The 12,105-nt window shown below is 46.1% G+C and overlaps 2 protein-coding genes across 10 annotated transcripts in view; both read right to left on the reverse strand.

Moving 5' to 3' along the window:
• LOC127002043 (facilitated trehalose transporter Tret1-like) overlaps window positions 1-12,105 on the reverse strand; it is a 156,402-nt gene that overhangs the window by 34,643 nt on the left and 109,654 nt on the right. The window contains exon 7 of one of the 9 annotated variants that reach the window (XM_050867390.1): window positions 8,884-9,283. The exons of 7 other annotated variants lie outside the window; for them this stretch is intronic. The gene's annotated coding sequence lies outside the window, so the exon portion shown is untranslated. One more of the 9 variants, XM_050867391.1, reaches the window with a different exon arrangement.
• The window catches only part of LOC127002046 (facilitated trehalose transporter Tret1-like), a 33,701-nt gene continuing 32,879 nt past the window's right edge, over window positions 11,284-12,105 (reverse strand). Inside the window, exon 5 of the mRNA XM_050867409.1 lies at window positions 11,284-11,715. Within this exon, the coding sequence (XP_050723366.1) occupies window positions 11,530-11,715 (186 nt within the window). The 3' untranslated portion in view covers window positions 11,284-11,529. The remainder of the gene's footprint in view (window positions 11,716-12,105) is intronic.

Here is a 12,105-nt window from a genome sequence, read left to right on the forward strand (position 1 = left end):
TCCTGACGCCACAAAAATTAATATATCTGCATAAAAATTCATATATGAACACTTTAGTATGTTGTCTATCTTGTATTAAAATCATTATCAAATATCTATATAAAAAGTTACTATTTTTATATAATCGTTTCACTATATAAATCAACCTATATTAAACCTTATTATACAAGTTATTTTATTTTATTTTATTTAGTATTCAACCCTATTTCTTCCCATTTATGAATAATACATTTAATATGCTTTCTTTCGATACCAAATATGTATGTATATATGTATGTATGTATATATATGTATGTATGTGTGTGTGTGTATATATATATATATATATATATATATATATATATATATATATATATATATATATATATATATATATATATATATATATATATATATATATATATATATATATATATATGCTCCTCGCAGGGGCGATCTTTCCCTCTTAACGGGCAGTCTTCGGACAGGGCCCGTTCCCTAGTTCTTCTTTTAGGATTTACCCCTAAAAGGGAACGGGCCTTTGTCTGAGCGACCCGTCGCAGCGGGGAACCCGCCGAGTGATACTAGGGGTAAATCTTTAACAACAACAACTAATAAAGGCCGATTCGCACTACACCAGCACGTTTACGGCGCGTGACCGTACCTGAGCGGGGCCGTAACTGACCGGCACCAGCATGTGTATTCACACTACACCAGCACGTAAACGGCCCGGACCTGCACGGGACCGCCATGGGCCGGCAACACCGTGCTCACACCGTCTCTTTCTCAGCAGTACGATCCTGTCCTTCAGCCCGGACACATCTCAGCTGTGCTAACCATGTTCGAGAATATTAGTGACAATGACTTGGCAGTGATAGCACTATTTTATGGAAGAAGAGGAAAATGAAAATCTCCAAAAGAAAAGCAAAAGACTTGGGGTACATAAATCATTAAAGTAAAGGAAAACAGAAGGAGAATATATGCAACACTATACAAAGAACTGATGGACGACCAACAGAAGTTCCATCAGTATTTCAGGCTGTCCAGACATCAGTTTCATGAGTTACTAAATCTACTTTAGGGGACTATCACTAAAAGAAACACATCATTTAGGGAGGCAATAACAGCGAAAGAAGAGAGAGAGAGAGAGAGAGAGAGAGAATGAATGAATGAATGAATGAATGAATGCTGTGCTACTCTCCCCGAGGCCACGCCTGTCTGCTGTGCAGGTGTCGGTCGGTGACGGAAGCGTGTTCACACTATCCAACACTGACCGGCTTCGGACCGTTCCGTACCGACACGGACCTGCAAAATATTCTCGCCGACAATCCCGACCGGCAAGTGCTGGTGACGCCCCGCGCCAGAGACGTGCAGGTCTGTAGCAGTGTGAACACAACAATGGTTTCCCATTGAAGAATATTTTGTCGGTCCGGAACAGTACGTTCCGTGCCGGTCACTTTATGTATAATGTGAATCAGCCTTAACAACCTCACTTCCACCATCACCACCACCTCCACAGAGCCCTCCATCCCGCTCTCTCGCCACTCCAGGGCCTGTCTCGGAGCCATTGTTCGCGCATTGTTCCCGCCGCTGTCTGGCTTTGGCATTTTCATTACGGACGACAATGATGCCAAAACAGAGTGCCAGTTAGAGGATAGAAGGGAGGGGAGAAGGGGAGAGAGGGGAGGGAAAGGGGACGGACAGGAGGAAGAGGATAAAGGTAGACAGAAGGAAGGGAGAAGGAGAGGAGAGGAGATGGGAGGGAGATGAAAGGGAAAGGAGAGGAGGGAGAGGGGTAAAGATAGATACGAGTAAAAGAGAGGGAGAAGAGAGGAAAGGGAAGGGAGAGGAGGAAAGGGTGGTGAAGAGGGGAATGAGGAAGTGAGGGGTTGTCTCTATAGTGTGTGGTGTGATGTGAGAAGGAAGGAGAATGATGGGAAGAGAGGGAGAGTGGCAGGCGGGGAAGGGAGGGGAGGAAAGGGGAAACAAATCTAAAGAAGCTCAAGGGGCGATAGGAAGAAATGAAGGGCTGTCTCTCATAATTACCAGTTTAGCGTATGATGAGAGTGATGGGAATGGAGAAGGATGGGAAGGGTAAGGGAGGGGGAGGCTAAGCAGGAAAGGGGAGGAAAGGGAAACGAGCCTTAAATAAAAAATAAAAAAAAACTATTGGTGATTGTAGGAAGTAAAGGGTTGTCTCTAGTAAAGTGACACTTTAGTAGAGAGGGGGGGAGGGGGCGTAGCTACAAGGAACAGGCTGACAGTGACACAAACAAGGGAGGAGATGACCCAAAGCTAGAGTGGTAGAGCATAGAGGTCAGTGGGAAAAAGTTCAAAAAACAAAAGTGGGAGGCGTTTGAACACAGTTTATCATAGACCTCCCTCCTAAAACATAGAGGAGAGTGAACGCAGAAAACAGAAACTTACAAAGGAGGACTGAGCCAATTTAATTTTCTCTTCACGTCTACGATAAAAAACCTGTTGACACCGGTTTATAGTCTACGGACAAAGTATCCAGTTTCCCTCCCGTTCAGAGGTGAGGGACGTCGGGAATTGGGTGTGCCCTGCCATGCCGCAGAAGCTACGGTCTGGTAATAGCTGAAGATGATGATGGGGAGTCTGCGTTTATTTTCTGTGCTACTGTCAATTCAGAAAAAAACACTCAGTGGTTGATTGAGGCCTACTATTACTACTGTCACTGCTGCTGCTGCTGCTGCTACTACTACTACTACTACTACTACTACATAAATGATACCTCCACCCATGTTTATTTTCCCGACACTTAATCATGGAGGGCTCCATAGCTTGGAGGTCATTAGCCCCAACTCTGTTCGCTAATGACTGAGGCATCCAACCATATCACTAATACTACCTGACACTAAATCACCTATCATCTATTACGTCTAGATCCCCCTTTCCTTCCCTACTCAAGTCACTCCCGACCCACCCTAATGTCACTCTCCACCACTGTGGCTTCATAGTCCATATTGGAGATGGTGGTGGCTTTTGGGCCAGAGTGTCTGGTGCCCCTGAGACATAGGATGGCCGACCTGAGCAGGGAGAACGAGAGGCGACACCTCATCCAGGCGACAACGTGGCTCCTTGGCTGTTGCTTCTTTTCTGAGATTAGTTCCGCGAGGCGTGTGTAGAAGCATTGGGCCCTGGGACCCATCCCGCCGGATGTGGTGAAGACGAGGGGGGTGAAGCTGCCCTGATCCACATGTTGGATTCTTTCACCGTATGCCCTTGTCTTCTCCTGCTCGTTCCTGTGGTGGGCGGCTTGAAGGTGCAGCTCACGGTGACAGGCAGCCATCGGGTCGAATATGAGGATGTACATGAACTCCCGCTGTCCGCGCACCCAGAATCCGCAGGCACCCATCAACCCGTGCCTCCTGTGAGGTATTGGCTTTCCTGTACCGAAGGTGTTCGCCGTCCAGGGAACGCAGTGCCGGCTCGGTAGTGACGTCTTGGCATACCTCCCCAAGCATGCTGGCTGTCAGATCCCTCACTTCATCGTGTCGAATACAGACGAAGCCTCCTTTTTTACATGTCATGGTGTGGGTGACATCATTTGGTGATCCACATGCACAGAGATCAGGCAGTCCCTCAATCGGCCAGCCATATCTCAGAGCAATGGCGTCGACAAATTCTTGTTTGTTGAGGCTGAAGCCCTTTGCTCTGATTGGTAATGACGTTAGCCAGTTAGAGGCGCCTGCCTCCTGTGCTGTGTGTATTTTTCTACCCATTTCTGTGGACAGGTGGTGTGTAAGACGGTCCAGCTCGTCTTTTGGGGCCTGTTGCCTTTCTTCTGAGATTTTTCTTTTAATATCTCTTATTTCTGTTTGGTCTATCTCGCCCTCTGCCTCCTGAGCGATGATCCTGTTGATGAGTGACCTGGTAAGGCTGATGGAGTTTTGGTTCTCCTTATCTGCCAGCTTCTCAGGGTTGGTGATCCCCATCCCACCCAGTCTTGGGGGAAGTGCTAGCATATCCTCTCTTCCTCCCCAAAGCATGATATTTCACCAGCGCCGGCAAGAATACATTCTTGACGGCATTTTCCAGTGGTCGGAGGTGGACTGATGCCGGGGATGGTGCGCATCAGGAACGTCCACCGATGTTGGATGCCGTGGGTGTACGCTGAATAGGCAGCGTGTGGCTCAGTCTTGGCAATGGCAGACAAAGCTTCTATTTCCTTCACCCATTCAGCTACTTTGTCTCCCACGTAATCCTTCTTATATACCTCTGTCCCGATCACTGCACCTAAGTGTCGTTGTCCGTCTTTTGTCACAATGACGCCACTTCCTCTAAAAGTTTCTGCGGCATGGTCATAATGTTCAGGTTTGACAATAAGGACAGACTTGGTGGCGTTAGGGATGTATCCTATCTCAGGGCCGGCGGTGTTCACAGTGTCCCACCACCCTTTTAAGTCTGAGATTTTACCAGCACCTGAGAGGTCATCCGCATAAGCCACCTGTTTCACCCGTGTTTCTGCGAACGCGATTTCATTTTGGAGGACTGATAGGCCCAGGGCGTACATAGCCATGGCTATTGGGTCACCTTGTGTTGTTCCCTCATATGATTTTAACACTTTCACCTTTCCACTGTGGCTATTTATGTATAAGTCAGTCGGGTATGTATAGGTATTTTCGACATACATAGCTAAGCTAGGGCACTTGGTTTTAATGTTATGTATCATAGTCTTTCTATTTATTGTGTTGAAGGCATTTTTGGCGTCAACAAGCACTGCTTCGCACTCCACGTGGTCGAATATCTCCGCATGGCATGGACTGCTGCTTCTCCTCCTGCCTGCTGCCCGCACAAACTTGGAGGTTCCTGCTGCCATTCTCACATCTTCTTTGACGACAGCCATGATGCATTTGCCTACGATGCGCCGCAGGACTTCTCCGACTCCTATAGGCCTGCATCCCGGCCTCTTGTCCAGGGGAATGAGGCGGCATGCCGTCAGGGCGTCCACATAGTGGCAGCTGGAGGAGGCGAGTTTACTTGCTAGTGCTGCAATGGTGTTGCGCAAGTCGCCAGCTGCATTGCCAAAGTTGGCGCTGCTCAGCAAGCTTCGCCATCCCCGTGCATCAAGTCCTGAGGGCCCCGCGCTGCCACGAGTCTGGAGGGCCTTCTTCCACACCATCTCTCCTGTTATCCTTTCGTATATAACTGGATTCGGTGGTTGGTGACATCCTGCCAGTCTCAGTCCCTTCAGATCACTCGGTGGAGGATGTTTTTCCTTGAGTTGACTGATCGTGTCCCTGGTGAGTGGAAGCACACCCCGTGTGGAATTTTCTGACAAGGCTCGTGTTGCAGACGCAACGTTGCCTACTACTACTACTACTACTACTACTACTACTACTACTACTACAACTACTGCTACTACTACTACTACTACTACTACTACTACTACTACTACTACTACTACTACTACTACTACTACTACTACTACTACTACTACTACTACTACTACTACTACTACTACTACTACTACTACTACTACTACTACTACTACTACTACTACTACTACTACTACTACTACTACTACTACTACTACTACTACTACTACTACTACTACTACTACTACTACTACTACTACTACTACTACTACTACTACTACTACTACATTTTTCTCCTACAAAAAGATACCTCCACCCACATTTATTTTTCCGACATAATCATGGAGGGCTCCATATATTGTAGGTCATTACGGCCGTAGTATTAATCTTCCCCATTCCCTTTCCGTCCCCATCCCCATACGCGGGTCTGGGGTATGTGTAAGCCCCCCCATTCCCTTCCCGTCCCCGGCGGGCCAGACAAGACCAACCCGCAGGTCATAATAATGTTGGCAACAATTTCAAACCAGTAATTACAGAAAACGAGATAAATAATGGATTTTTCACACACCATTGTATTCATATACATTATATATCATAAAACAAAGCAATAACGTTGTTGATCTACATGTAAATAACAGGTAACGCGGGTAAGTTAATTTATGAGACAGGTTGGTATCCATGACTGGTCACACATCTGGCCAGCCATGGGGCAGCCACATAGGGGTTGCCAGGTCGTGTCATTGGTGGCATTTTGATCTTAATTCAAGGTGGTCACCAAGAAATGCCATTTTTTATGGTATATGTTAAGTATTACTATAATAATACCATATTTAGTCATCTATCTGCCGTCTGTTGCCATTTTTGGAGCAATTATAAAGAAATCTTCAGGAATAACTGCATGTTTACAATCAAATGGAAACACACAAGTCCTTACAAACTAAAAGAAATATATTAACTTCAGCAAAGTTTGCGATACAATATCAGTCATAGAAATATTCTGATACTTTTCAATATATTTTCTTCTATAATAACAAATAGAACACTATTTATTCATGAAATGTACGAAGGGGAACCTAAAGATGTCCTGCCTCGCACCCCGCGGAGTCAACACTTTTTCGACCCCATCCGCTCTCTCTCCAGGTAGTGTTAATCAACCCCAACCCCTCGTGGACGCTTAAAACTGCGGGTCACAGCCAAGGAAAAGGGATGGGATGGGAACGGGAATGGGGGAGATTAATACTACGGCCGTTAGCCCCAACTCTGTTCGCTAATGACTGTGGCCTCCAACCATATCACTAATACTACTTAGCACTAAATCTATACTTAACACCTTATCCTCTCCTACTACTACTCCTTCACTACTCATGTCGCTCCCGACCCTCTCCACCACTGTGGCCTCATAGTCCATAATGGAAATGTTGGTCGCTTTTGAGCCAGAGTGCCTGGTGCCCCTGAAACATAGGATGGGCGACCTGAGCAGGGAGAACGCAAGGCGACACCTCATCCAGGCGAAAACGTGGCTCCTTGGCTGATGCTTCTTTTCTGAGATCAGTTCCGCGAGTCGTGCGTAGAAGCATCGGGCCTTGCGGTCCATCCCGCCGGATGTGGTGAAGACGAGGGGAGCGAAGATGCCCTGATCTACATGCTGGTTCTTTCACCGTATGCCCTTGTCTTCTCCTGGTCGTTCCTGTGGTGGGAGGCTTCCAGGGGCAGCTCACGGTGACAGGCAGCCATCGGGTCGAATATGCGGATGTCCATGAATACCCGCCGTCCGCGCACACAGAATCCGCGGGCACTTACATCAACCCGTGCCTCATGTGAAGTATTGGTCGTCCTGTATCTAAGGTGTTTGCCGTCTAGGGGGAGCAGTGCCGGCTCTGTAATGACGTCTTTGCATACCTCCCCGAGCATGCTGGCTGTCAGATCCCTCACCTCATCGTGTCGGATACAGACGAAGCCTCCCTTCTCGCATGTTATCATGGTGTGAGTGACATCATTCGGTGATCCACATGCACAGCGATCAGGAAGCCCCTTAATCGGCCAGCCATCTGGATCGCCTATCAGGAGCATAACACGCATATTTGTGTTGGCTGTTGGGGGACGGGGCCATATCTCAGAGCAACGGCGTCGACAAATTCTTGTTTGTTGAGACTGCAGCCTTTTGCTCTGATTGGTAGTGACGTTAGCCTGTTAGAGGAGCCTGCTTCCTGTTCTATATGGATTTTTCTACACATTTCTGTGGACAGGTTGTGTGTTAGACGGTCCACCTCGTCCTTTTGGGCCTCGGGTCTTTCTTCTGAGATTCTTCTTTTAATATCTCTTATTTCACTTTGGTCTATTTCGCCGTCTGCCTCCTGAGCGATGATATATTGGTGAGGGATCCGGTAAGGCTGAGGGAGTTTTGGTACTACTACTACTACTACTACTACTACTACTACTGCTACTATTACTACTAATTCTACTACAACAACTACTACTACTACTACTACTACTAATAATAATAATAATAATAATAATAATAATAATAATAATAATAATAATAATGATAATAATAATAATAATAATAATAATAATAATAATAATAATAATAATAATAATAATAATAATAATAATAATAATAATAATAATAATAATAATAATAATAATAATAATAATAATAATAATAATAATAATAATAATAATAATAATAATAATAATAATAATAATAATAATAATAATAATAATAATAATAATAATAATAATAATAATAATAATAATAATAATAATAATAATAATAATAATAATAATAATAATAATAATAATAATAATAATAATAATAATAATAATAATAATAATAATAATAATAATAATAATAATAATAATAATAATAATAATAATAATAATAATAATAATAATAATAATAATAATAATAATAATAATAATAATAATAATAATAATAATAATAATAATAATAATAATAATAATAATAATAATAATAATAATAATAATAATAATAATAATAATAATAATAATAATAATAATAATAATAATAATAATAATAATAATAATAATAATAATAATAATAATAATAATAATAATAATAATAATAATAATAATAATAATAATAATAATAATAATAATAATAATAATAATAATAATAATAATAATAATAATAATAATAATAATAATAATAATAATAATAATAATAATAATAATAATAATAATAATAACAATACGGCCGGTGTTCAGTAAGGCAGTTCACACACCGGGGAAGAAAATAACTCGCTTCTGATAAATTTAAAATAGTTTCTAAACCTTCAAATATAAGATAAACGAACTTTGTGAATCAAGACGCCTGATAACAGGGAGATATGAATTCAGCTTATCACCTCATCAACGACAAACAGTACGCAAGCGATCTGGCCACACGCTGTTCATATCGATGCTGCAAGATAACAATGGATTGGATAACCTTATGCGGCATCTTCCGGCTGAAAAAAAATCATTGTTGAACCAGTAACATCAAGACGCCAGGAGCCTGTCGTTGAGGGCCCCGCCTAGCACAGGGAAGAGAAAGACACGATGCGAATGGTGATAAAAAGTTTATATAAATGAAATGGAAGGCACAGGGCTGAGAAATCGAGCGGCAGCCGATGTTCTGAGACCACGGGCTCCCGAGGGTTCCCGATTCCGACACAATAAGCATACAGTAATGAAGCGTGTGGATGGTATTAATAAAAGGCGCCATCACAGTTATTGAGCTTTAGCATGATACCCGCATTCTTTGTCTTAGAAAGTTACACACACACACACACACACACACGGCCCGGTAGCTCAGGGGTAGAGCGTCTGGCTCACAACCAGAAGGACCGGGGTTTGATTCCCAAGCCGGATGAAGATAAGTTGGGTTTATCTTCTTTCACGTGTAGCCCCTGTTAACCTAGCAGTGAGTAGGTACGCGACGGCAGGCAAGGAGTTGTGACCTCGTTGTCGCGGTGTGTTGTGTGAGTGGTCTCAGTCCTACCCAAAGATCGGTACTACGAGCTCTGTGCTCTTCCGTAGGGGAACGGCTGGTTGTCTCAAGAGACCCGCAGCAGACCAAGAGGTGAAATACACCCAGACACACACACACACACACGACTCGATAAATGCACGTTTTTATGTACAGAAATGGGATAATTACGATAGCGAATCTCGATAACAAGATCCATGCAGTCATTGCCTTCCACACAAAAATGGTGACGAGCGCCCAACAACCTTGGGGCTTGTTGGGGAGGACACCCGGAAAATGATCTGCAAGCACAACTACATAAAATTCCTCTGTGAGTGATGTGACTCAGTAAACTAGCTTCCTCATGATGGTGCAACCATGATCCTCACAAGTGTTCCACAGCTGATTAAATTAACTTTCTGATGATGATGAACACATGCGTCTGATAGGTCTTTAGTATATGCACATAAATAATGTGATAGAGGTAACGACTAGTCATATTAACAGTCTTGGGTGCCGGTGTTGACCTTCATGCACGCCTCGGCTGGGGCCGCGGCCAACATGCTTTGCTCCTCGGATTCCTCGGCAGCTTCTTCGGGCCGTGAAAACGCGAGCTCCAGCTCCTGCAGATGAACACCCTTTGTCTCAGGAACCAACAGCCACACGATCACACCAATGAGGAAGTTAAGGACGCCAAATATGATGAAGGTGACGCCGAGGCCGATGTGGGCGATGAGCCTGAGGAAGCCGAGGTTGATGGAGAAGACGACCACCGCGTCGCACGCCGTGATCAGCGACGCGCCCAGGGAACGCACCGGCGAGGGCACCAACTCGCCCACGTACACCCACGGGATGGGGCCGATGCCGGTGCCGTAGGCGGCCACGTAGACGAGCACGGCGGCGAGCGGCACCCACGACGCCCCCGGCACCTGCAGGTAGAGGAAGAGGCCGCACGCGCCCTGTGCCACGCCGCCCACCACGGCGGTGCCCATGAGCATCGGCCGCCGCCCCGTCTTGTCCAGCACCGCCGCCGTCAGGCAGGTGCAGAGGGTGCGCGCGACTCCCACCAGCACCGTGCACGTGAAGGCGTCCAGCTGCACGCCCGTCTCGCGGAAAATGTACACCGTGTACATCATGATGCAGCTGCGGCCGCCCAGCTCCCGCAGCACGAAGAAGCTCAGCACCAGCAGCACCGGCCGCTCGTTGCGGCCCTTGGCCAGCTCCGTGAACTGTGGGGCAAGGCAGCAGTCAGCACTCAGCGGGTTTACCGTGGACAGAAGCAGGCACAGCACACGTGTTTAGGGCAGCACCAAGAGGCTCACCACTAGCAGCACCGCTGCGGCCCCGTGAACTGTGGGGCGAGGCAGCGGTCAGCACTTAGCGAGTTTACTGTGAACAGGGACAGCACCAAGAAGCTCAGCATCCGCAGCACCACTGCGGCCCCGTGAACTGTTGGGGTGAGGCAGCGCTCAGCACTCCGCGGGTTTAGAGGAGAAAGATAAAGGGAAGACACAGTACATGGAAGCCAAGCAGCAGGACTCAGCATGCTTAGTGGGCAAACAAAGATAAAGGGAAGACACAGCACAGGGAAACCAAGCAGCAGCACTCAGCATGCTTAGTGGGCAAACAAAGGTAAAGGAAAGACACAGCACAGGGAAACCAAGCAGCAGCACTCAGCATGCTTAGTGGGCAAACAAAGGTAAAGGGATGACACAGCACAGGGGAAGACACAGCACAGGGAAACCAAGCAGCAGCACTCAGCATGCTTAGTGGGCAAACAAAGGTAAAGGGAAGACACAGCACAGGGAAACCAAGCAGCAGCACTCAGCATGCTTAGTGGGCAAACAAAGGTAAAGGGATGACACAGCACAGGGAAGCCAAGCAGCAGCACTCAGCATGCTTAGTTGGCAAAGAAAGGTAAAGGGATGACACAGCACAGGGAAGCCAAGCAGCAGCACTCAGCATGCTTAGTGGGCAAACAAAGGTAAAGGAAAAACACAGCGCGATGGAAGCCAGACCCAGCAGCGTCAGCAACAGACAAGACACACAGACAAAACACACAGACAAGACACACACACAAGACACGCCGAGCGGTCCACAGAGTTGCTGAGGCGTTGTGTTGGAGAGACAAAGCAGAGCGGCCGAGACAGTGGTGGACACGTTATTGCCCATAAGCAGTATTGGTGGTGGAAGGGAGGGAGGGGAAGGTGCTGACCTTTGTACAGCCCCAGTACAGTATTATCCATTATTTCCAGTACAGATCAAGTGGTGCGTCACCTGCTGCGTTAGGGAGGTCTGTGTGGCGGTGGGCATGCTGCTGATGGCTGACAGCTCGTCCTCCGCCACGGCCTCGGAGCCCACCAACCGCTGCAGCGCCGCCTTGGCCGCCTGCGTCCTGCCGCGCCGCACCAGCCAGTAGGGCGACTGTGGCGGAGAGAAAAAGCTTCAAGTATATATACGGAGAATCATTTATATTTACGAAGTCATCCAGTAAAATCTGTAACGAATACGTAAACTTTTGAGGTACTGGCGGTACTGGCGAGGTGCAGGGCGATTGAGAGACAAAAGAGCTAAGTCAGCCTAACATTATACTACAAAACACAAATAGCCAGGCAAGACACGCGGTACAAGTGACAAAAATTAGAAGCAAGGCATGCAAACCTGCGCCGTGAGTCAGCCTTCATGCCCGGCCTGTATAGTCATTACCTCACCTCAGGGACAGAAGTAAGACGAACATTCACTGAGCATTCTTCCCTCCCTTCGCGCCATCCCTCTCACCAAGATCTTAGCCCTTTGTTTCTAGATCTTGCCTCT

The sequence above is a fragment of the Eriocheir sinensis genome, chromosome 22, assembly GCF_024679095.1.
Source record: "Eriocheir sinensis breed Jianghai 21 chromosome 22, ASM2467909v1, whole genome shotgun sequence".
In the NCBI taxonomy this organism is placed as follows: Eukaryota; Metazoa; Arthropoda; class Malacostraca; order Decapoda; family Varunidae; genus Eriocheir; species Eriocheir sinensis.